Consider the following 27,017-nt stretch of genomic DNA (forward strand, 5'->3'; position numbering starts at 1 on the left):
GGGCTAATCCAGGTACAGGCGACAGTGAGAAAACATTTAAATTCAGCTAAACACAAGCCTACTTTGGTACAAAAACACATGTATTTCCCCACACCTCCCAACCAGTCATAATTATAAAAAAAACAATATAGGACAACTGAAATTCATAGCTCACAATTTCCACGACACACATAACAGGTTAAGAAATAACATCCAGTAGGTGGAAGGAGGATCAAAACTTACATTCAAAAGTTTTTGCAACTTCTGTTGGGAGAACTAAGATGTTATGACCACCATCCATAACGGAATACGTGGGCATTAGCAACCCGAGTGAGTAGAGAAACCGCAGATTTTACAGTACTTACTTGCAGGGTTAAAGGAAGCCAGGTTGTCCCTTTCTAGGGAAGTAGCCTTCTCGGTTTCAATGAGACTACTTGTGCAAGTAAGGCAAGCAGGATTTGTCTCCTGGAGTCAAATTCCCATTGCATTCACCTTGAATACATACAGGGTTGTCAGCAGGAGCTGTCAGTGAGTGGGGTACTTATACTCCAGCTCTGGAGTCTATTCTCAGAGAGAGTGGGACTGATGCCAGCTGTTTGGACCAGCATAGTATGCAGGATAACTGTCCTGGCAATCTGCAGTCCACTAGTGCATGCTGAAGCAGGCGGGGCATGTTCAGGGGTGCATAAGAACTGACCACTATGCACACCTGTTTGGAATATGGAGACATTTTGCTCCTTGAAAGAAAGACCAGTTTGTTCACTGGAAGTGGCTTAGGACCTAGGGATTCAAAACCTTCCATAATGCTTTATTGTATTTGGCTGGGTGATGAAGAACAAGTGTGGAGATAAGAAAAAATAAAGTGAGAGGCAGATCTGAGAACTCCAGCCTGCTAAGGTGTAAAAGGAAATAGTGCCAGCACAAGAACTGTGGATAAGTTAATAAGGACCAGAGAGGGAAAAGGAGAGGAATCATAACTGCAGGCACCCATTAAATGGAGCAGAATCCTTGCCAACATCTAATAGATAAAAGTGACGCTATTCTTCAGAAGGGCTGGGGAACGACATCACAAAAGAAGTTCTTTTTCTTCATACACCAAATCAATGCTTTCTCCCTACTCTTCTCACCTATCCATTTGCGGATCACTAATTTTCTTATTTGGCCTCCTCCTCTTCCTTTTTTGTACCCCATGCTGCTCAGAACCTACTCTAAGGGTATGTCTACACTACGAAATTAGATTGATCTTATAGAAGTCAATTTTTAGAAATCAATTTTATACAGTCAATTGTGTATGTCCCCACTAAGCGCATTAAGTCGGCGGAGTGTGTCCTCAATACCATGGCTAGCATCAACTTACAGAGCGGTGCACTGTGGGTAGCTATCCCACAGTCTTCTCTGCCCATTGGGATTCTGGGTTAAGCTCCCAATGCCTGATGGGGCAAAAACATTGTCGAGGGTGGTTTTGGGTATATGTCGTCAGTCGCCCCTTCCTCCCTCTGTTGAAGCAACGTCAGAAAATCGTTTTGCGCCTTTTTTCCTGGATTACCCATGCAGACGCCATATCACGGCAAGCCTGGAGCCCCCTCAGCTCACCACTGCTATTGTGAGCATTGTAAACACCTCGTACATTATCCTGGAGTATGTGCAGAACCGGGCTAAGAGACACCAGCATGAGGACGATTGTGATGAGGACATGGATACAGATGTTCCTGAAAGCACGGGCTGTGGCAATTGCGACAGTACGGTGGCAGCAGGGCTAGTTGATACAGTGGAACGCCGATTCTGGGCCCGGCAAACAAGCACAGACTGGTGGGAGCGCATAGTGTTGCAGGTATGGGATGATTCACAGTGGCGGCAAAACTTTCACATGTGTAAGGCCACTTTCCTTGAACTTTGTGAGTTGTTTTCCCCCACCCTGAAGCACAGGAATACCAAGATGAGAGCTGCCCTGACAGTTGAGAAGCGAGTGGTGATAGCCTTGTCAAAGCTTGCAACGCCTGACTGCTACCAGTCAGTCGGGAATCAATTTGGAGTGGGCAAGTCTACTGTGGAAACTGCTGTGATCCAAGTAGCCAATGCAATCACTGATGTTCTGCTATCAAGGGTAGTGACTCTGGGAAATGTGCAGGTCATACTGGATGGCTTTGCTGCAATGGGGTTCCCTAACTGTGGTGGGACAATAGACGGAACACGTATCCCTATCTTGGCACCGGACTACCTTACCAACCAGTACGTAAACTGCAAGGGGTACTTCTCAATGGTGCTGCAAGCACTGGTGGATCACAAGGGACGTTTCACCGACATCAACGTGGGATGGCCAGGAAAGGTACATGACGCTCGCATCTTTAGGAACACAGGGCTGTTCGAGTAGTTGCAAGAAGGGATTTACATCCCAGACCAGAAAATTACTGTTGGGGATGTTGAAATGCCTATAGTTATCCTTGCGGACCCAGCCTACCCCTTGTTCCCATGGCTTATGAAGCCGTACACAGGCAGCCAGGACAGTAGTAAGGACCAGTTCAACTATGGGCTGAGCAACTGCAGAATGGTGGTAGAATGTGCCTTTGGATATTTAAAAGCTCGCTGGTGCTGTTTGCTGACTAGGTTAGACCTCAGCGCAACCAACATTCCTATTCTTATTGCTGCTTGCTGTGTGCGCCATAATATCTGTGAGAGCAAGGGGGAGACGTTTATGGTGGGGTGGGAGGTTGAGGCAAATCGCCTGGCAGCCCATTTTGAGCAGCCAGACACCAGGGCGATTAGAAGAGCACAGCTAGGCACACTGTGCATCAGAGAGGCTTTGAAAACCAGTTTCATGACTGGCCAGGCTACGGTGTGACAGCTGTGTGTGTTTCTCCTTGCTGCAAACCTGCCCCCTTTGTTGATTTTAATTCCCTGTAAGCCAACCACCCTCCCCCCTTCGATCACAGCTGGCAAAGGAAATAAAGTCATTATTGTTTTGAAACCATGCATTCTTTCTTTATTAATTAAAAAAAAGTGAGATAACTGACACAGTAGCCTGGGTGGGGTGGGGTGCGGAAGGAGGGAACGACAAGGCCACATTTGATTTGTAGTGTGGCTACAATAAGTAAACTGTTTGAATGACAGCCTTCTGTTGCTTGGGCCATCTTCTGGAGTGGAGTGGCTGGGTGCCAGGAGCCTCCCCCCGCCACGTTCTTAGGCGTCTGAGTGAGGAGGATATGGAAATTGGGGAGGAGAGCAGGTGGTTGTACAATGGATGCAGCGGGGGTCTGTGCTCTTGTTGGCTTTCCTGCAGCTCCAACAGATGCTTCATCATGTCCGTTTGCTCCCCCATTAGGCTCAGCATCACCTCCTGCCTCTGCTCTTCCTGCTCACTTAATGCTTTCCTGGCCTCTGCCACTGAATGCCTCCATGCATTAAGCTGTGCCCTATCAGTGTGGGAGGACTGCATGAGCTCGGAAAACATGTCATCACAAGTGTTTTTTTTTCACTTTCTAATCTGTGATAACCTCAGGGATGGAGATGATAGGGGGAGCATAGAAACATTTGCACCTGGGGGGAGAGAAAAAGGGAGAGTAAAATTTAAGAGGATACATTTCTGAGACCAAACGGGAGACTCTTTCACAGTGAATCAAGCAATTCACAGCAGACAGTACATGTGCTTTAGGTACAAGGTCGCATTTTGCCTTTTATATTGAGCACCTGCCAGTATGGTGACTCATCACACACGGCTGGGCAACAGAATTCGGTTTCCAGGCAGCCATTGTAAGCCTTTTGATATGCAGGGTTGGCTTCTTCCACCTTCATAACATGTGGGAATGGTTTCAAAACTGCAGCGCCATCCTTTTCCATAGCAAGCAATGCCGGTTGGGTTTTACATTTAAAAGGAGGGGCTGCGGTTTCCGGGTGGATGTGCAGCACACACCTCCCCCCACCCCACCGCATGGCTATTCTCTGGGATGATCCCTTCACCTCTCCCCTCACTGCGTGGCTATTCTCTGGGACGATCCCTTTTAGCCAAGCGCAAACAACCCAGCATGAACAGGGTCCTTTTACTGTTCCCTTACAAAAATTCCCCTATTTCAACCAGGTGACCAGGAATGATATCACTCTCCTGAGGCTAACACAGAAAGATAAATACCAAATGTTGCTTGAATCTGACTAAAACCCAGGACCGTTCACTGCCATGCTTTGTGCTGCAATGATTCCAGAATACTTGCTACTGGCTTGGCATGGTAAAGTGTCTTACTGTGGAGGATGAAATAAGGCAGCCCTCCCCAGAAACCTTCTGCAAAGGCTTTCAGAGTACCTCCAGGAGAGCTTCATGGAGATGTCCCTGGAGGATTCTCGCTCCATCCCCAGACACGTTAACAGACTTTTCCAGTAGCTGTACTAGCCACGAATGCATCCCGATTCTTCAGGGCAAATCAAACATTAAACACAATTGCTTTTAAACCCTGTACTATAGTTACAAATGTGCACTCACCAGAGCTGCCTTCTCCAGCTTCAGGATCGGGGATCCTGCCCTTGGTAAATCCATGTTGACTGTTCCTGTTCACTTTCCTCTCTTCCAAGTGCTTCAAAATGGATTCCTTAAGGACGTGCTCCATGATTTTTCCAGGGACTGAGGTGAGGCTGACTGGTCTGTAGTTCCCCAGATTCTCCTTCTTCCCCTATATTTACCTTTTTCCAATCGTCCGGGACTTCCCCCGATCACCATGAGTTTTCAAAGATAATGGCCAATGGCTCTGCAATCACATCAGCCAACTCCCTCATCACCCTTGGATGCATTAGATCTGGACCTAGGGACTTGTGCATGTCCAGCTTTTCTAAATAGTCCTTAACTTGTTCTTTCACCACTGAGGACTGCTCGCCTCCTCCCCAAACTGTGTTGCCCAGTGCAGCAGTCTGGGAGCTGACCTTCTCTGTGAAGACTGAGGCAAAAAAAGCATTGAGTACTTCAGCTTTTTCCACATCATATGTTGTGTCCCCCATTCAGTATGAGTCCCACACTTTACCTGAACAACTTCTTGTTGCTAATATACCAGTAGAATCCCTTCTTGTTACCCTTTCTCAAAATCCCTGGAATCAGTGGTTAATTTGAGCAACAGGAGTCCAAATATCATTCTGCATCCTCTCCTTAACCCACATAGTGTTTTAGTTCACACCCAAGCTTGAATGTCATCAAGTCCAGTGGCAGAGAAGTAATTGGTGAACAGCCAGAGATTCCCAGACCATGGCAAGAAGAAAGATACCAGCAACTAATGTAGATGGTCCAGGACCCAATGCGTGGGTAAAACAAGCATTTGCTCTTCCTTCTCCCCATCTTTGCAACTGTCAACCCCTCCCGAGTTTCCTTCCCCGGACAAATTCTTGATCATGCCCACTGCTAAGTGCAGAAACCCTCCAGACTTTCTGCTAATGATAAGCACCCAGATGTGACCCCCAAATCCTGATTCCAAAACTCTTTTCCTTGCTCAGTGATGAACAGCCTGCAGATCTCCCCCCACCCAACACCTTCAGAGATCCCAACCCAGAAAGAGGAGCCTGGTGCATCAGGAGATCATGGGCTTTGTAACACTGCAGCAGTTACAGAACTGCATAAGGCCTGGCAATGAGAAGAAGTATATGTGGCTTCAAGGAGGAACAGAAAGGAGGAAGTGATTGCTGACAATTTGCCAGCAATCTATCTAGAGAGAAAACAGCTGCTTCTCCAGAGAGCAGCAATGCTAGCTCTCTCCAAGGCATCTACAGCCCTGAGAACAGGAAAAAGGCGAGGGAACTGACAGGGTTTGGTTTGGGGCGCCACTTGCCTTGCAACCCTGGCTGCCTCACAATGCTTTGCTGCTGTAGCTCCCAACCTGGGATTCCCCCAACCGGCCTACAAGCTTGCAGGTCACACCTTGAAGTGTCTGTGTACTAGACAGCCCTGGTTCAGCAGCTCTGACCCCAGCAGCCTGTCTATACCCCCACTCTGGCTTCCATCAGCCTCAGTTACTACTTGCAGGGTGACCCCAACACACTTCCCGTGCTGAACTTTCTCAAAACTGTGTGCTTCCTGGACAGCTCAGAGTAATAATAAGGTCTGTTTGTCCCTCTAAAGACACAAAAGCACATCACCATTTATTAACTTAACTGGGGTAAATACACCCTCAATTTAAACACTGCACTGATTTGGTTTATAGTAAAAATAAAACAAGTTTATTAACAACAGGACAAAGGTTAAGTGATGCCAAGTAAAAGGAATGATGTTAGAAAGGGTTACAAGCAAATAATAGTGAAAATGCATCTAAAAGTCTAAAACTTAATCTAGCAAAATACAGGCTTTGTTCAAGATGGTTTCTCACCTATATTCAGGTCCCAGACTTCAAACCTCCCTTGGTTGAAGGACCCACCTTTCTCAGCTTGCAAGAGCTCTTTTCCCTTGTGTCTGTCTAGTTATGGATGCTGAAGACATCTGTCCGTGCTTACATCTTCCAAAGTTCAGTGACTTTGTTTCAAGAGGCAGGATGACCGCCTGCTATTCTTTCCTTCCTGTGGGCTTCCCATCCCCCGGGATGTAAATGGAACTTCCCTTGTTCTGAGTCCACCATGCTTATTTAGCATAGGTGACAGGTATATAGCTGCCTTTGCTGCTCCTGTCTGGGAGAGAACCTGTTTCTCCCTGTTCGGCCACAGATAGTAAAACATAATATCATTAAATATCCATATTTCCTCATATAGTATGAATACATACACTTCAGAATTATATTAATCACCAGCGTATCATTAGCTTTCAGAAAAGGCCTCACTCTACACACTTTTATAATACAGTAATATGGCATACAATCATTTGATTCAATTGCTTAGCACATGAGGTTCAGCCCCGGTATTTATAGTCCAGTAAACCTTTGCAATATATTCTTCTGAAGGTTACCCCTCAAAGTAAAGATTATTCAAGCTGTGAGGAAGATTACATGAGTCTGGTAGTGAAGGAAGCTCTATGCTCTTCCTTCCCCTACTTGTGGTTGCTGAAATGCAAACGGTTCTGTTTCTTGCCATCTCCTCCCTCTGCTGTCTTGATGTCCTGTTTACTGCTTATATGTAAATTGAGGTAAACATCTATTCCTTTGTTTATGATAAACATGTCTAACAGCTCCCCCGACACACTTGGTTTACACATACTTCAGTCATAATTCCAGCATATATTCGTAACTCTGACTACCCACCACGTACATACATCACAGAAGATATTAATGATCAGTGAATTATGAGTTTTCAAATGATACCTCACAAGGCATATTCTGTAAACAAATTATTACAATAGTGTATAGGTGTGAATACTGGGGCGCTCAGTGTCACAAAAATATACTGGATTCTGTTGTTAACTAATTGTAGTTGGTTTGATGCTGGCTGCTTTTGTATTTGTAGTCCCCCATGACAACATGTGTCTTGAAAAGTTTTTCTCTCTCTTCCTCCTACTGTTTTAACCCCTACATGAATCACACACACATTCCTTTTGCTGATACTCCCTTCTGAGCCTGTCAAGCAGCTCCTTAATTATCCAGTGATATGATGCATTCCCTACTTTTGCCCACCCCAACAGCATTGCCTCCAGAGTATACTGGGTGGCAGACAGTCCTGGAAGCAGAACCCTGGGACTGGAAATCAAACTCAGGACTCATGCACAGCCGGTCAGAGCTCATGAATGAAGTCCGCTCTAATTTATGTTGCAGTTGCCATCAACAAGTTGGAGAACTATTTGCAGTGAGGCAAACTCTTTTCAACTAAACTGCAAACAAAGGCTTTCCTCCATGTGGAAAGCATTTACAAATATATACATTACTTTCTTAAATATAAAAAATATTAATATAATTCTCTCCACTAAATGTCATTATTTTTGGGACCCAAGCATTAGGGTACCTGAGAGTTAAGCAAAGATTTTCAATAATGGGTGCCCAAAGTAAGGCTCCAATATCCATATTTTGGTAACAAATATGTGGCCTGATTTATGGGGGAAAAAATCTCTTCAATCTGCTTAAACTCCAACATTGTGCTCACGATGATTAGACACTTACAAAACCACAAGACATCGAGATATTACAGCATACAGATCATGCCCAACTCCAACTTTTTTGCTGTCTCATTAGGACATTTTTGCTATAACACCACCACAGAGACCTAAATCAGACTAATTCTGCAGTATATAGGAGCCTGCGGGCTTACATTTTATTAGGGAGAAATTCATGTATCCATGAAGTGTTAACCTTTCTTCTGAAGGATGAATACAATATACAGGATGGAAGTGAATGTCACTGCTCTGACATTGTGGGAATGGAGCAGCCTACACTTTCCCAGCATCTGGACATGATAAAAAGATTCCCATAAAATGTTGATGATTCAAATTGGGAAAGGCCCACTAGATTATCCCATTTTCCTTCCAGTGCAGGCTTTTGGTGCGGTCAGGATTTTTCTTTCAAAATTTAATTAGTACAAGTCGTCCCTATTTTGCTCAGCACACTGTTCCAAAAGGTCATTTCTGGTGAGAGTTATGTCCCTACAGTTAAGTCATTAAAACCTCACAAAGCCCTATCAGCCCTTCAAAATGAGGGGTGAATCTGTTAAATATCATCTTATAGTCTGGGTGAACCACTTTAAGTAGGGCCCATTTATAGGGTGACCATATTTTCCCAAAGGGAAAAAGGGAACCTGGGCCGGCCCATGCCACACCACCCCCCTCACGCAGGGCTGCCCGAGGCTACCCCGCTACCCACCCGCAAACCCCCCTTCCCAGTCCGAGCCCCTCTGCTGCCCGGCCGCAATCCTCCTGCTGCCCGCCTGCCCACAGGCAGGTCCAAGCCCGCCACACGCATGCCCACAGGACTGGTGGTCTAAGCACCTCCCCCCCCCCGCATATGGGGCAGGCCAGCCAGCTCGAGCCATTCTCCCTAGCCCTCCCTCCAGCACAGGGCTAGCATTGCCACTCCGCCCTCCCCCGCTATGTTCCTCTGTACCCTACTAGGGGTCCCATGTGCATGGGGGGTCGGCAGTGAGGTGAAATACTGCTCACAGCCTGCTCCCCACACCAGCAGAGCCCCTCCGCTCAGGGGATTAGGGATCCCACCACAGCTGAGCAGGGACCCCCATCCCCATAGGCTGTCCCAAGCATCTGGCAGAGAGCACAGTAGGTATACGGAGGATGGGGAGCACACCCTGCCCTGGCTATTCACCCGTGCAAGGTGGGAGCTGCTGGCGGCGTTGCTTCCTGGGGTGGGAAGGGGGGGTGGCAGGGCAGTAGCGGGAATGGTGGAGACCGGACTGCTCCCCTCCGGCCATGCTCTCACTGCCCATCCCCGGCACTGCTGCTGCCACTGGAGGAGGAGGGCAGGGAGACTCTGGTGTGGGCACGCGTTGGGGAGAGCAAAGGTGGGGGCACAGCCACTTGCTGCCCCCCACTGCAGCTCTGTGCTGGGATCCCAGAAAATACGGGACAATTGGCCCGTATTTAACAAAAAGTTGGCACACCTGGAAGAAGGCTTAAATACCGGATTGTCGCATTAAAAACAGGATGTCTGGTCACCCTACCCATTTTGGACAGCAACTTCAAACTATCCATTGTTTTGCATATTCAGGTTCTGTTCTTCATGGCCATGAGCTCTATACACACAGCTTCATTTCTACTGAAGATTACATGTGTTTTTCTTGGTATTCAGAGAACAACTCAATGTCACACCGAATAGAAGTTTAGTAAATCCCCTAACCTTAACTTACACACTCGTTGAGTAAAAGATAGGAACAAAGTTGCTGCAGTCAAGGGCCTTGTCTACACTAACACTTTTCCCACTGTTGATCTAGCACCAGTGCAGCTCCACCTTCTGAAACTAGGGCTGGACCACATGATGGTGAAGACACCTGTGTTCTGTCTACACTAGCATTCGCACCAGCAGAGCTGCTCAGCCACTAGTGGGAAAAGTACTTACAATTTTCAGTGCTGATTAAGCCACAGGGACTCACACAGAGAAGGTTTGCAGGACCAGACGCTAAACGAAGAAGGATTCTCCATGACTAAGAAGATGGGAAGGAATTCTATCTATTTAATCAAACACACACAGAGTTTTCTTATAGACGAGTGGTTGCAAATTGAGAACTGTTTTGTTTCATCACAAGGCCACTGTCTTACATCTGGACATCCTGAATTTGCAGTTATTTAAAGATGAGCGATTCATGGTCTGGTATCCCATATTTATCTTTGTGTTCTTCAAATAATTTACTTAGTTCTCGCAGGTATGTTTGATGCAGCTGCTCGATCTCTTCAAGAGTAGGATTCAAATTCTGTTTTACAGTGATAGGTTTCCCCACTGCAAACAACAAACAAAACAGCAATGACATTAGCTACACTGACATCTATTTGCTGCAGATAAAAGTACTCTTCCATATTGGCCAGATGCTTAGTTTTGTTGTTTTACAGATGGTTGATGAAATCCTGGGTCCACTGAAGTCACCAGCAGAACTCCCTTTGACTTCAGTGGGGCTAAAATTTCACCTAGCATTAAATCAGCAAGCAGGAAGTCTTGATTTAAATTGATCTTAATCTTGTTTTGCACTTGTACTTTTTAGTTATTTTCCCAAGAAAAGTTGATTTTCAATGGTTGGAAACAATTGAAACATGCTGACCTGCAAATAAATATAGCCTTTGCACTAAATTTGGTGCTTCTTTTTGCTAACCAGGAAGTTACACATTTATTTATATAGCTTAACTTACAATTGTTCAGATTCTTAACTTTTAATTTTTTATTGTTAGAAAATGATGAATGATTCATTTCTCATTTACTAAATGGATAACTTTTTACTTGTGATTTGAGCTCTATTTGGATGGAAATTCAAATTCAATTAAAAATGCACAAAACCATCATTTTAAAGTTAGTTTTATTCAATTAATAAAAATCATCAAATGTGCTGGACACAAGAAAAAAGTTTATCTAAACATATTTTGCATTTAAAACTAATTAAACAGAGGAATTATCTGTAGTTAGTGAATTGAACTGATTGTTTTGGGTCACTATATCCTTCAGGATTTTAGAACTAGTAGATTTCATCATCTCACACCTTGATTTTATTCATACATTGGAAGAGAAAAACAAGTTACTGTTTTTTCAATTCCCAATTGATTTTTTAACTTTGAATGAACTAGTGATTGCACTAAACAAGTAGGGTATAGTCTTCATTTCAGTTTATTTTCTCTATATCTGCAGAAAAGGATACTGCTGTCCTAAGCTAGTTTAGCACTTCAACAAATTCTGGTTCCAGGTGATTAGCCAGTGATTTCCACCAGCGCATCGGTCTGATTTTCTTTAAAACCTGGCAGCAAACATACTGCTTTTTTTCCTTCTTTCTTTTGTTTTTTCTTTTTCTTTTCCTTTTTTTTAAATTTAAATGAATAGATTACAGTAAATTTTGGCCTCAACATAGGTTGTCATAACTACAAGTTTAATTTTAAATAGGTTTATTTTTAAAGAACATAAACCTCTGTTTCATTTAAATAAAAAGTCCAGGTTTTTTAATGAATCGATTTCCCCACCCCCCCACCCCAGACTATATGGGCAGACAGAATAGGACACAGGGAAATACAGACTGACTAGCGTGTTGGAATGAAGATGGAATTCCATTGTACTAGAAAATGGCTTTACCTGACAAATATCTAGGTTTTCAGCCTTTGGCTTTGGGTAGCTTGTAGTATGACCTTGATTAAAGGGTGGGATTTTTCAAAAGCATTCAGCATTGGCCTAACTCCATTGAAGTTCATAGCAGTTCAACTCTGTCTTTGATGAGAGAAGAGTTGGGCCAATTTTGAAAAAAATGCCCCCAAATTAAAAACTCTCTTTAAAAGAAAAAGACCCATTCTATGGAGCTACAAATCCTGCATGCCACGTGCATCCTGCAGATGTGGAAGAACCTGAAGGGTGCAGAACAGAGATTACAGGAGCTGGAGGAGGCACATACCCTGACCTGGATCTGTGTTGTGTGCTGACTACTGTGTTTTACTGTGGGTGGGGTGGGGACCTGTGGATCTAGCTGCCAAACTTGCCCAGAGAGAGGGATGAGGGGCTAAATATCTTCTGATGAAACTGCAAGGCTATGGAGATGCTCCACTGCTCTTCAATGGATTGGAACATCTCCCTGACTTCCTTAGGAATTCTTGAGCACTCAGCCGTCTCAGGTGGGCTGCACGCTGAGGAAAGGATTTGGGCAGGGATTAAAGTGCAGGGGAGCGCAAACAGCAGAGAGACGCTCCCCTTCCCCTCTTTGGCTTGTGTAAACAGTGCTCCCCTACACCCCATCCCATGGTTGATACAGTCAAAGCTCCTCCTCCTGTTTCAATCTACTGTAATCACTTATTACAGTGTGGCCCAGTTGGCGTAAATTATTTATAAAGCCTTTTGCCTTTATCTCCTCCCCACTGCCAACAGAACAGGATAAAGACATTAGGAAAGACAAATATTTATTTCAAACCTCATGTGCTTGAGTTAGATGCACAGCAGCCAGTTCCTTCTGGCAGACCAGATTTGTAAAGGAACACTGTTACTGGATTTAACCACAAATCACACATTTTAAACATTCCCATAAGAATGACAGAAACCACTAAGGAACTTACCAACAGTGTGAATAGATTTCCTGTAAGGCATCAAGCCAAAACTGTACTGAAATATTCCTCTAGCATGAAATAGTGGTAAAGTAAACCCCACTGCCTTCCTCAGTCTCTCCTGTAAAGTTCTGAGCCACGATCCTTCGGGGTTTGCAACTTGCTTAAACAGTTCATTTTCACCAAAAGAAAATACTGGAACCAAGTGAGCCCTGTAAAGTAAACAGAATTAATAATCACACGGCACTCAATGAAGCATGACTTGCAACTCACATCTACAGCATGATGAGTCAGATTAATAAATGCAGGTAATTTCCTCAATGCTTATCAAATTCATCAGTATTTGCATTATGCATTCAACTCTTCACTGAAATGCAGCTGAAATGCTTCTTTGTGCAGCTGGAAGGGGGCACAATATTTAGTAAAAACAAAAAACATAGCCACCTACCGCCTCCTGCACAGGGTTCAAACCGCAGCAAACCTAAGTGAAGGTTTCCATTAAAGACAGAGGAATCCCTTTTTTCTGATTTTATGGCAACTGCTAAAATCTTATTCCTGACAAACAGCTGTTGGATTTGGGCCATCACAGTTTCACTGAGTTTGCTGTAGTTTCATAGCACCTTCTCTCTCTTATAGGCGACATTCAATGGGGGTTGGGTGTCAAACTCTATGTAGTGCCTGTGAAAATCCCAGTGTTGATCTTTTAACGCTAGAGGCTGAATCCTGTTTGCAGGAGTTGCTCTAGTAGTCTGTTTCAGTTCTGAACTCAGACTCTCCACATCATCAGGAATTCTTGTTCTCCTCCTCAGCGGGAATCTGTGGCTTGAAAGGGGTTATACAGCACCTGCAGAAACTCTCCAAATTTCACCCCATCCTAAGCATCGGAACTGCAATGGTTCTGCTGTTGTCAGGGTGAAAGGGGAAACCTTTATTGAAAGCCCTGGCTACTACAGCTGAGCTGTCAGTCTGGTAAACGTATGTGGCTGTTAGAAAGCGTGGGGAACCAATACAATACTATTGTATAAAATTAAAATAAAGAGTTATCTTAAGTGTTCTCTCCAGAAGCTTAACAGCTCTCAGTTTTTTTGCACTAAAATCCTAGGCAATCAATATGTTTCCTAAGCATTTTCATCTTACACCACGTTTGACAATCTATCTCTACGGTGCATGGCTGTTAAAATGGCAGTCTTGCAGCAAGATTACTCAAGGTGAAGATTTTAGAACTTGGAATGCATCAGTTGGGTATGCTAATAAGAGTAATGAAAATGAATCCTCCTGAAGCAAGGACGCAGCTGTCTGGTATGTACAATGGATAGTTATGAGTTGTTTGCGTGGAACTAAGATAACTATTTATGTGGCTTCTTAGACTCTGGGATTCATAAGAAATACCATTCCCTACCCCACGCCCCCTTGCCCCTCGAATGGTGCCTGCCTGGCCTAAAATTTTGAGGCGGCTTTCTCAGCAATGACAGTTCTGCATCATACAGCTGCCACTGAAAGACACATCTGAAGACTCTGTAAGCAGAGTGGATTTATAGGCTGCCAAGTTTTTGTTAGACCACTAAAGATGATGAACAGGAAAACCTTGTGGTGCAAAGGCATTTCTCTACATGGCCTGTGAATATACTAGCTTTCGTTTTCATCTGAAAGACTTCCTACAGAGGGTTGATACACTGAAATAAGTAACATGGAGTTCTGGCTGTGAAACTCAGGAGAAACTAGTTTATTCTCTACTTGTGCTGTGTAATTATGATTTTTCTGTTTTGTATTCATCGTTTGTATGACCTTGAATCAACTGTCCTTGCCAGTAGTCCCATTGGAGAGAATGGAACTACTGAAATGCTTAAGGGACTTGATCCATCTCCCACTGAAATAAATGGAAAGACTCCCTTTGATCTCCACAGCAGTTGAACAAGGGGAGCAGGATTTGGCTCCTTATCTGAAGTTCTGCGTGTCAGTTAAATAGTAGCAACTCACCATTGTGAATGACCTTGGACAACCCACCATTGCGAATAAAAACACAAAGCCACACTGTATCACACAGAGCTGCGCTTGGTTTAAATGGGAGCTTCATATAGGAGTAAGACAGGCGTTCTCAAACTTTATTGCACCGCGACCCCCTTCTGACAACAAAAATTACTACATGACCCTGGCAGAGGGGACTGAAGACTGAGCCTGCCCGAACCCTGCCACCCTCGGGAGAAGGGGGTGGGGGGTCAAAGCCCGAGCCCCACTATCCCAGGCAGGGGAGACCAAAGACAAAGCCCATGTGCTTCAGCCCCAGGCAGGGGCCCGTAACCTGAGTCCCGACACCCAGGGCCGAAGCCCTGGGGCTTCAGCTTTGGCCGCAGGTGAGAAGGCTTGGGCTTCAGTTTCAGCCCTGGGCCTCAGCAAGTCTAAGCCAGCCCTGGCAACCCCATTAAAATGGGGTCAAGACCCACTTTGGGGTCCTGACCCACAGTTTGAGAACCACTGGAGTAGGAGGATAGATCTTGGTCTCTATTTTTGATGATTTCTTCTGCTTAAACAAGTTATTAATATTACTACTATACAGACTTATGAAGGAGGCCTGAAATGCATCTGTATGCTTGGTTTTTACCTCCCCCACTTTGTGGGTCATCTTTAAAGGAAAAAGATGCCCTTTTTTCCCCAGGATTATGGCTCTGTTTCTCCAAAGCACTTAAGCGTGTACTTAAATCCATCCCGATTCATCAACACACTTAAGCACACAATTCTGCGCTTTGCTGAATCCGGGCCTAAGGGTTATCACAATCAAGTCAAAGAGAAAAAATACTCTTTAAAATCAGTAGTGTTCAGAAGTACAGGAACAGTAGAGTCAGAGGAACTGCTATGGGACAGCAAATAAATAGTGTGGCTGAGTGACTCAGCAACACAACCTGAGGAACTACAAAATGTTACTACATAGAGTGTCACAGTTTGTTTGCTGCTGTGGTTTAAAACAAGACAGTCTAATCATCAGGATGTCCCAAACCTCCACTGACCGTTGGATTATTTCTGGAAATGATAAGAAAAGGGATTTCACAACTGCCCCTGTATTATTTCTCTATTCTGTTTTAATCAAGGTACATCAGTTCTGGCTCTTATTTTAGACATCTGCATCCCAGGTCAATGCACAAATAACATTGTCAGATTCACAGTTTCTATATTGTATTAACACTGCAAGAAGTACAGTCACAGCCAACAGTGCTAATGGGACACCCACCCATTTTTCAAAGCCATTTCAATAAAACCTCTCCTCTTGAGGATATTCAGAGTTAAACTTCCGGGATAGGCATCCAAAGACTCTTCTGCTCCTCCAATCACAATCACTGCAATGTTTCCACCTCTGTCATTGTTCAGCACATGGGACAAACTCTTCTTGGAGGCTGACACCAGTCCTTAAGGATCAAACGTTTGTAACAGGAGATCAGTAAACCATTTGTATAACACCAAGAGAAGCTAGACATAGTTTAAAAATATTTTGAATGGCTAAGGCCCAGGATGGAGTCAAGAGACATGGGATTTGATCCTGGTTCTGTAACAAATTTGTATTTGACAAAGTTTTCTGTGCCTCTTTCCCCTTCGTGCTAAATTCTGTTTTCCTGCCACACTGGAACGTTGTGAGATCTTCAGAGAGGAGGGGTCCACACAATGTAAATACAAATTCTTAATAATCAGGCATTTCTCATCTCAGTGATTCTAATAATGCATTTCCTTCTCAGAAATGCGAGACTACAGAATCATGTGGAGAGAGTCGACAAGCTGAAGCTAACGCCATGGCAGGTGGAGGGGTTAATTGAGAAGCAGACGCATATAAACAATAAAAGAGAATTTGGGAGTTTGAGCAGGGTGGATATAGGATGTTGCAATCTAAACTAGGACCCATAGTGCTAGAACTGAAGTCAATGGAATGACAGTGTAATAAGGAGCAGAATCAGCTCACTTAAACTACTTCATTAGCTTTTCCTTGAGGCACCCTGGCCATGCAACCTCCCAAGCCTGTGCTGCCCATCCCATTACTTGGGCTACACTTCCCATTATGTGGGCTGCACTAATTCTCTACATAACCCATCTCGGGCAAAAGGAGGCCTTGCCTTCTTCTCTGCTGACACAACCAACCCCTCTTCCATGGCTGCATGGGAACCTTCACATCAGCTGAAGCCATGACAGATTTGGACTGAATCTGGCCCTTTGAAGACTGAGAATTACAGAAATTAGAAAGGAAAACATACCTTTGCCTAACCTAACCTAATCTCCCGCAGGATTCTTCCCCACAGCATATTTACTAGCGCTTTGTGCAACCACGCTATCTTAGAGTAATATTTTTTAAAGAACAGTCTAGGGATCAAATCCAGCTTGTGCTTCTTTAAACTGGCACTGAATGCCTTTTCTTTTGGGTTCAAATAAACAAATGGCCCCAACTTGAGCTGCTGTTTCCCATCTTTTCTGCTATTAGGGAAGTTATAATGTCAGAAAAGTCATGCAATTGTGTTGCTACATACTAAGAGAAATATCTTGCTAACAGACACTGAATTAAGTTTAACTAATGTTCTAGGGAGACTTGTAAATATGACCAGGAATAAGTTAACTGACTAAATGTGCTTCAAATGCTGATAGGAGAGCTCAATGTACAGATTTTTCCATATTCCAGCTGTGTCCTCACAGAGTACACAGCAGTCATTACATTGTTTGAAATGGGGGAAATTCTATGGCCTGTATTATACAGCGGATCAGATGAGATGATCATAATGGTCCCCTGTGGCTCTAAGACCTGTGTGTCTATAAAAATCACTCAGACTATTCTACAACACTGGCAATTTTGGGGTATGTAAAAATTACTTCTCATCGAGAAAGTAAAAGGATTGTTCCTATGGGTCAGAGTGGCAAAGCCGTGTGGAAACACTTCTGTGCTGAGCTATATTTAGATTATGAATAACATTCTGTCAGGTCAGATATGCTCAGTTTCCATTACCACCAATTCCTGACCTGTGCAAGTTTAACAAAAATCCACTGAAAAATTATATCTTGGTGGAAGGTGATTCCTTTGCAATGTCATATGATTATAATTGGAAGTACATTCAGATTATGTTGTACTACATATTAGACGTTTCTCTTCTCTCGTACAATAATTAGTTCATTTCATCTGCAGATCTCAGAAAAAAAGCCTACGGATATTCTCATTTTAGCAATGGGTGAATGGAAGCACAGCAAGGTTGAACCACCAGCCTTAAGACACACACACAGAGTTAATGTCAGAGCCAGGAATAGAACCTAAGTCTCCTGGCTACACAGCACTCTTCCCACTATGCCATTTTGCCTTCTTGCTATAACTTCATGAACTTAAATAAAATAACTCATGATTTACACCGTGGCGAGAGGAGAAGCAGGCTCATGCTTCCTTCCACTCCTCCTGCTTTTACTATTATTTACTATTTGTATTGTGGTAACACCTAGGAGCTCTAGTCATGGACCAAGACCCCATTGTGCTAAGTGCTGGGCAGACATGGAACAACAACAACAAAAAGGATAGTTCCTTCCCCCAAAGAGCTTGGGGTTTATGGTGTAAATACACGTAAAACAAAAGTGTAAGTGAAGCCCTTCAGACCCCGGTAAGTAATCAAGTCCTTCACTGGAATGATGTTTGTACTGAATAGGACTAGAATGTTCTTGGGAAAGGAACTATCTCCAAGCTTGTTCTTCAACACCACAGAACATAGTATCATTGTTTAATAAACAATACTGTACTTAACTCCACCTGCCCTATTCTTCCCATGTAACCAGTACTTAGGACAGGAGTAAAACAGCTCATGGGTAGGCATGGGAAAATAATAGAGAAAGCTCAGTAATTGTCAGAGAGGAAGGATGTTCCAGTAGTTAACACCTAGCCTAGCACTTGGGCTCAAGTACTTGCTCCATCAGAGACTTCCTCGGGCAAGTCACTTTAGCCCTCTCATGCCTCAGTTCCCCATCTGTAAAATGGGAATAACAACACTGCCCTACCTCACAGAAGGATTCTGAGGAGAAATACTAGAGCTGACTGGAAAAATTCTGATGAAAAGGTTTTTTTTGTCAGAATTTGTCAATTCATCGAGATCAAAACATTTTGCTGAGACAGTTTGATTTTGATGAAGTTCCTCTGGAAACCAGGCAGAATTCTGACAGAAACCTATCTGCATTCTGCCAACCCACCTCCTCAGTAGTCAATGTGGCAGGCTGCAGGAGAACCCACATTTCCAGAGTCCAGTGCTCTGGGTCAGCCTGCCCTGGAGCTGGGGCTCCATCCCTTATTGAGGAAAGTTTTGAAATTTTTGGTTTCCATTCTGAATTGGAACAAACCCAAATTTAGAAATAGCGAAATTCTGAGTGAGGTAGGTTATCTTTCCTTAATAAATACAGCTCTGATAAATACATCAAAGGTTGTGAGGTACTCAGATATTGTAATAATAGGGAGGCCATACAAGTACCTAACATAGCTAGTTTCTCCTTCAACTCAAAAATTGATCCCACCATAAATAAAAGCTTTACGCTCCCATCCTGCAATCTGATCCTTGTAGATGAACCTCTGTGACCAGGCAGAGCTCCATTGATTTCATTGAGAGCTCAGATACTAGGAGAAGCTGCAGAAGGCTATCTGGCTCCCAGGGGTGAAAGTCAGTCTAGGGACCTACCGGTACTGGGCTGGGCTGGGGCCACCTCTGGCCCCCCAAAGGGGTGGGGCCTTGGGCGGAAGGGGCGGAAGGGGGGGGGGTCAGAGCCAGCCCCGGCCCACCCTGTACCGGTAAGTGCCTCCTTCCCCCTACCCTCCCTTCCCCCCACCAGGGTAACAGTGGCAGCCGGGGGCTCTGGCAGCGGTTTAAAGGGCCAGGGGCAGTAGCGGCGGCCAGAACCCTGGGCCCTTTAAATCGTCCCCAGAGCCTGCCGGAGCCCTGGGGAAGCGGCAGTGGGGTTCCGGGGACGATTTAAAGGGCCCAGGGCTCGGCCGCTGCTACTGCCCTGGGCCCTTTAAATCGCTGCCCCAGCCCCGCCGCTGCTACCCCAAGGCTCTCGCAGCAATTTAAAGGGCCGGGGGCTCCAGCCGCTGCTGGGAGCTGCAGGCCCTTTAAATTGCGCCTGGGGAAGCCGATCCACCCCGGTACGGCGCACCGGGGCGTACCGGCTTACTTTCACCTCTGCTGGCTCCTCTAGTAGACCCTGAGGAAGAGTATCTCCCAGGTAGATGGCCTGGAGGAGGGAGACAGGCTGCTACAGTAGGCCCTGAAACAGAAAGGAGAGAGAGGCAAAGGAGAAAAGCCCTTGGAATCTATAGCCCAGGGTGGGCTGAGGAACGGCTCTTGTGTTTGATGTCTGCCTAAATTGTATGTTTGGAGAATAAAACTGTGTCTGGAAAAAGACTCTAGGTGTGGTAGTGAGTTCTTTCTGTGCAGGTGAGATAGACCTACAGGCCTTACTTATCAATATATGTGGGAGGTGCCCAATCCTGCTACACTTACTTACACATGCAGTCATATTGACCACAATGGGGATTACTTTGCATAAGCAAAGATGACTCAGTTTAGTAAGGGTCTGGATGAGTCAACTGAACCTTGTGTAAGCCAGTGCAACTCATTAAAGTAAATGGACTTGCAACCACTTGCAACAGATCTGAATGTGCAGCTGTAGGCAACTGGTTAATTCTTTTGTTGTGAGTGTCCTGCTCCTACATAATGTGAAATATTATGGTATTCATATATTATGATTTTATTTTGGAATACCAGCATCTACTACCATTATATTTTGAATGACATTTTGCATCTAAGTTTGTCTTTTTATTTACAGCCAATGCAAAAATAGTAAATAAAAATCAAAAACACTTGAAAATAATTAATATTATCCATCATGACCAGTGAATACACAACCTGTAATGACTTATCAGCTTTCACTAAAATTATGTTTTAAAAAATTAAAGATCATTGCTCAATCAAAAAGTCTTCTAGCTTAGATTCCTCATATAGTATAGTCACCCGTTCACCAAACAATCTCACTGCATGACAGATTTGCTATGGGCCTGATTCTGCTCCCTTGACAAAGCTCTCATTGACTTCAGTGATACAGAATTGGGCTGCGTAACTGCAATTACAATTCCCACATTATTATGTATTAAAATCATTCAGGAATTTCATTACAAGTTGCTTTCAATGATGATTCACTATATCAGAGTTCATTAAAAGTACAACAAAGCATTCTGAATTGCTTTTGAAACAATCGTTCACTGTAAACAGATTTTCTACAGGGCCAGTCCTGGTCCTATTGAAGTTAAATGGCAGAACTTTTCATAGACTTCAATAGATACAGGATAAGACCCTATATCTGAGATCACTTTATACGACTCATTTTAAACAAATGCCGTATCTGAAGCAGTGGCTAAGAAATCTTGGCTCCACCTACCAGTACTCAAAATGTAATCTCTGAAGAAAGGGCATCCGAACCAGACAGGCAAGATGTGAAGATATGGAGTAAAACCAGGGAATAATTCTTTAAAACCTGTATATTCTGTGCAAAAGTTTCCAAAGGCTCCAGTAGCAAGAATACCATGAGGGTGAAATCCAAACAGATAGTTATGGCTTGGATCCAAATCTGACGTTTTTATGAGCTGCAAATAATATAAATGGAGTCTGAGTTTAAAACCATTTTCATCACACTGGTTCATAAACACAGGAAGGATTTTAAGAGTAGGGAGGCTGCACATAGTAGATCACTGATACTTTTTTTCCCTGTTATGAGCATCTTAGGTGATCCTAAGCGAAGTAAATATAAAGAGCTTAGTTCTGTCTCAGATTAATAGTTCTGTAATCTCTACAATATTTGAGCTTCTATCTTGTGGCTAGAAAGGTTCAGCTCAAAAGAACCAGTCCCCAGCTAGTCTTCCTGTCACTAACCCCAGATTTTCTTCATCTAAGCTCGTGTTACAGAAGAGAGGTCAATTTCACGGCCCAAAATGTTCATGATAAAAAGCCACCTTGAGCTGCATTTTCACAATTTAGTGTGAAACTTTTTACTCACATGAATTGGAAAGTAATCCTTGAAGTACTTCCAAACAGTCCAGTTTCTGACCCACTTTGATCTTCTCCCTCCAGTTTGGGGGGTCTCCCAATCAAGATAGAGCCACAGTGCATAGAGGACAGGTAGGAACCAGTAGTTTCCCAAAAGCAAGATGATAAAGACTCCCCAGCAACACTGTGCTACAAGAAACAAAAAGAAAACTACAGTGATTATTCATTACTATCTCATGATAGGAAAGAGTGCTTGGACCCAGTTTTGTTTTCATTTACACCTGTGTAAAACCAGAGGAACTCCATAGAAGTTACTCTGGCTATCCACCAGTATCAAACTGAAGTTGGCCTACTGTCTATTATTTGAATCTCTATCAGTGAAGAGAGATGCTGCCTGACAAAGAAGGTACATATTCACTTGGGTTTATTTTTACCCCAGCATGTGTGTGAGGGATGGATCCTGTAAGGTGCTGAACCCCTTCACCTCTAATAGGACTAAACAGGAGCTTGGGGAAAAGGTCTGAGTAGTCCAGCACTCGGCAGGGTGCCAGCAGCAATTCAGGTCAAAGGAGTCTTATTCACTTAAGAGTAGGGGGAAGGAGAGAGCAAGAGTGAGCAACGACTTCATATATTCTGGTGGGCGAGGAGATGGAGAAGGGCTGACTGAGAGGGAGGCAGCATGATGGGGAGGGAGTGGATAGAGCATTGGGCTGGGACTCGAGACTCCAATTCTGTTCCCTGGCTCTACCACTGACCTGCGGGGTGACCTTTGCAAAGTGCTTTGAGATCTACTGATGAAAAGAGCTAGATCTTGTTACTGAAAGGGAACCTAATTTAATAAGAGTCTACAGTCTTGCCACTTTCAGAATAAGGGACACTCAAATTAATGAGAAAGCAATTGTAACATCCTAATATAATTGCAGTATATAGGAAGCATATTGACACCATTTCCTTAGTTTTCTGAATCATGTGGATTTATAATACGGTATTAGCCAGGATATGTTAGCGGTGGGCCAACTCCTGCAATTTTTACTCAGGAAAAAGTCCCAGTCATGTCTATGGGAATATTTCCTGTGTAGGGCCTGCAGGATTTGTCCCTGTATTAAGAAGCTCTGGGATAACTCTGGTTGTGATGTACAAAGCTGGTTAAAAGGAAATTCTGGGCCCATGCTACCCTCTACTATATGGCACAGAGAGTAGCAAATTGTGGGAGGAATTTAGAGTACCCAAAAAGACTTGCACAAAGGGCATTGCTCATAGATATCAGAGGGTAGAAAGAGCTAAACTTGGATTGTAAACTCCTTGGGCACGAACTGTGTCTTTGTATAGTGCCTGGCACAATGAGGCCCCAATCCTGACTGGAGCCTCTAACCATTACTGTGGTGTAAAAGCAAATAAGCACGACCCTTGCTGAACAGGAATATTTTACAAACCAGTTTTTATGTTTCATCTTTGAAGAGTAAAATAGTTTGTGGGAACTACATCAACCTGGTTTGCAGCCTGGCAGCTGGAAGGGGAGGATTTCACAGCAGATGGTGAATCACTCTAGAGTAAATGGGAAAAGTAGATAACAGTGAGACATGTTGAGCTAATTCAGGTTACCAAGTTCAGTGTCTGGTCGGGAACCCCGCTGTGCACAGTGATGACACTCACACTGGGGGCAAATAAAAGCTTTAACAATTTTATAAGCATGATTAGTAAAGTCACAAATGCTCCAAACCATATAAAAGGATGCAGTAACATAGAATTAAGCTAATGTTTTGTATCATTCCTTACATGTACTAACATCTTCTCAAGGAGATCTAGTGGTAAGAGACAGGTGGTCATCCATGAAGTTCCTACCCTGTCCCTTGTACCCCATAGAGCTAGCTTAGCATTTCATTTAGCAGAAGTGCAAGAAACCTACGGGTCTATAGCCTGTAAGGCAGTGGTTCCCAAACTTGTTCTGCCACTTGTGTGGGGAAAGCCCTTGCCGGGCCGGTTTGTTTACCTGCTGCGCCTGCAGGTTAGGCCGATCGCGGCTCCCAGTGGCTGTGGTTCGCTGCTCCAGGCCAATGTTTTAACCTAAGCTGGTAAAATAAGCTTAGGGGGTTTTTCATGCAGGTCCCCACATCTGTACCCTAGAGTTCAGAGTGGGGAAGGAACCTTGACAGACGCAAATGCTCCAAACCACATAAAAAGGTAACAGTAATATAATAAGCTAATATATTGTACCATTCCTTACTCACACCCTTTCTTGGGGATCGGGTGGTAAGAGACAGTCATCCACGGAGGGTCTCGCTCTGTCCCTGGCATGCCAAATGAGTCTGCTGCTTAAGATAATGCCTTACAGCAGTGGTTCCCAAACTTGTTCCGCCGCTTGTGCAGGGAAAGCCCCTGGCGAGCTGTCAAGGTTCCTTCCCCACTCTGAACTCTAGAGTAAGCTTATTTTTACCAGCTTAGGTTAAAGGTACAACCTATTTTACCTTTTGTCCCTGGACCTTATTGCTGCCACCACCAAGCGTCTAACAAAAATAACAGGGAAAGAGCTCACTTGGAAATGTCTTTCCCCCCCAAAATCCCCCCAAGCCCTACAGCCACTTTCCTGGGGAAGGCTTGATAAAAATCCTCACCAATTTGCATAGGTGAACACAGACCCAAACCCTTGGATCTTAAGAACAAGGAAAAAGCAATCAGGTTCTTAAAAGAAGAATTTTAATTAAAGAAAAAGTAAAAGAATCACCTCTGTGAAATCAGGATGGTAAATACCTACAGGGTAATCAGATTCAAAACATAAAGAATCCCTCTAGGCAAAACCTTAAGACACAAAAACAGGAATATACATTTCATTCAGCACAACTTATTTTATCAGCCATTTAAACAAAACAGAATCTAATGCATATCTAATTACATTGCTTATTAACTCTTTACAGGAGTTCTGACCTGCATTCCTGCTCTGGTCCCGGCCAGAGCAACACACAGACAGAGAGAAGCCTTTGTTTTTTCCCCCGCTCCAGCTTTGAAAGTACCTTGTCTCCTCATTGGTCATTTTGGTCAGGTGCCAGCGAGGTTATCTTAGCTTCTTAACCCTTTACAGGTGAGAGGGTTTTTCCTCTGGCCAGGAGGGATTTCAAGGTGTTTACCCTTCCCTTTATATTTATGACAGCATCTTTACTAACTGTGCTAATAAAATTGCTTAAAGTTTGGCTTTGTCTTCAGTGATGACATCATTGTGCACTTTGGGGTTCCCAACCAGATACTGAACTTAACCTGAATTCTGTTGTGCGTGATTCCAGGACTAGAACCCTGCAATACCCAGTTCTTTAGACTTGTAATTAACTGGAAACCAATGATAATCAATAACCACTAAAGAACTGGGCAACACCCTGGCATGCCAAACAAGTCCGATATCCCAGATCTCCCCCTTACATGGTGGTCTGGCCTATTATAGGGCCTACTGGTTATCAGGACTATTCATACAAATGCCACCCTTTGTCCATATCTAACTTCCTCACCCTAATAATGTTGGGGTGTCTTTATCCTACAGGTTAGTATGTTAATAATTTTAACTTACATACATCAATTCAGCCCCAAGGCAAGTTCGTTGTTAAGCATCTCTCAGTATTTCCATCCTAAAATATCTGTCAAGGCTAATTCCCCACTCTGGCACTTTGAGTGCTGAAGGTGGGGGCCTGCAAGGATCTAAAAAATTAATACTGTCCACTCCAGGCTTGTGTTAAACTCCCAAGGTTACAGCTTTTCTCTGAACTTGGATGGGTAGATGCTGCTACCACCCAAGTGCAAAAACCCCATTTTGAGAACCCAGAAAGGTGCACTTGGGAAGCCCTCCCACCCCCCCCCCCCCGGAAAGAGCTGAGAAAGGAAAACAAAGGAAATTAGCTGTTGCCACCAGCTAATTAAACAACATGGGGATTTGGGCACCAACACAATCGGACTTGACCACTGACTGTGGGACTCTTCGATGACTCCCAGCTCCAACATCCTTTTTACCTCTGCCTTGATCTACTCCCTTTTTGCCACTGGGACCCAATAGGGCCTTAAAGTTACCTTTGCCCCAGGGTCTGTGATAATGTGGTGATATGATTCGGTGGTCCGACCTGGTTTGGTTGAAAACACGTCCTGGTATTGGTTGATCATCTCAGTCACCTCCTTCTTCTTGTTTGGTGTCAGATCAGTGGATATCCTGATCTGCTCCTGCATGTTATTTCCCTGGATTGGGGTCTCTTGGGCCACTACACATGCCTCTCGTTGGTGCCAAGGCTTTAAGAGGTTAATGTGATAAATTTGTTCTTGTTTCCGGCGTCCTGGCTGCCGCACCTTGTAGGTTACTTCCCCCTGGTTCAACCACCTCATAGGGTCCCTGCCATTGGGCCCAATGCTTGCTTTCTGCCATGGGTACCAACACCATCACCCAATCCCCAGGTTGGAACTGTCAGACTTTTGCCTGGCGATTGTAATGGGTTCGCTGGGCCTCCTGTGCCTTTTCCAAATGTTCCCATACAATAGGGGTGACCCGGGCTATCCGTTCTTGCATCTGCAACACATGGTCAATTATATTTCTCCTCTCACTGGGTTCCTCTTCCCAGATTTCTTTTGCGACATCTTGTATGCCATGGGGGTGGCGTCCATATAATAACTCAAAGGGGGAAAACCCAGTTGAGGCCTGAGGTACCTCCCGGATTGCGAACATAAGGTAGGGTAGTAAGATGTCCCAATCCTTCCCGTCCCAACTTACCACTTTCCTTATCATTGCCTTGAGGGTTCGGTTAAACCTACCAGCCCATTGGTCTGCGGATGATAGACTGAAGTTCTCAGGGTATGGATATGGAGCAGCGTACAGAGGTTCTTCGTTAGTTTCGACATAAATGGGGTACCTTGGTCTGTTAATATCTCCTTTGGTAGCCCCACTCGGGCAAAAATCCCCACCAACTCTTTAGCTATTGTTTTAGAGGCCGTGTTCCGCAGGGGGACAGCTTCTGGGTAGCGAGTAGCATAATCCAGAACGACAAGTATATATCGGTGGCCCCGGGCTGTCTTCTCCAGGGGTCCCACTAGGTCCATGGCTATTCACTCGAAGGGGACCTCTATGATGGGAAGGGGTACTAAAGGTGCCCTCAATTAGGGATGGGGACTGCGCAGCTGGCACTCTGGGCAGGACGCACAGTACCTCCACACTTCTTCATGTACTCCGGGCCAGAAGAATCATTGCAGGACCCATGCCAGGGTCTTCTCTAGCCCCAAATGCCCCCCAAAAAGATGACTATGGGCAAGACCTAATACAGCATTCTGGTGTTTTTGAGGTACTAGGATCTGCTGTACGTTCTGCCCCTGTACTGGTGCAACCCGGTATAAGAGATTCTTCTTCATTATGAAGTAGGGTCCTGGTCCCTGGGTTTTCCCTTCCACGG

The 27,017-nt window shown here is 44.4% G+C and overlaps 1 protein-coding gene across 1 annotated transcript in view; it reads right to left on the reverse strand.

Moving 5' to 3' along the window:
- Window positions 1–8,881: 8,881 nt before the first annotated feature.
- MOGAT1 (monoacylglycerol O-acyltransferase 1) overlaps window positions 8,882–27,017 on the reverse strand; it is a 33,755-nt gene continuing 15,619 nt past the window's right edge. The window contains exons 2-6 of the mRNA XM_074962973.1: window positions 21,620–21,798; window positions 21,005–21,209; window positions 15,804–15,978; window positions 12,593–12,792; window positions 8,882–10,298 (exon numbers count right to left, since the gene is read on the reverse strand). Coding sequence (XP_074819074.1) covers window positions 10,144–10,298; window positions 12,593–12,792; window positions 15,804–15,978; window positions 21,005–21,209; window positions 21,620–21,798 — 914 coding nt within the window. The 3' untranslated portion in view covers window positions 8,882–10,143. The remainder of the gene's footprint in view (window positions 10,299–12,592; window positions 12,793–15,803; window positions 15,979–21,004; window positions 21,210–21,619; window positions 21,799–27,017) is intronic.

This window comes from Natator depressus, chromosome 9, assembly GCF_965152275.1.
Source record: "Natator depressus isolate rNatDep1 chromosome 9, rNatDep2.hap1, whole genome shotgun sequence".
NCBI lineage: Eukaryota > Metazoa > Chordata > Testudines > Cheloniidae > Natator > Natator depressus.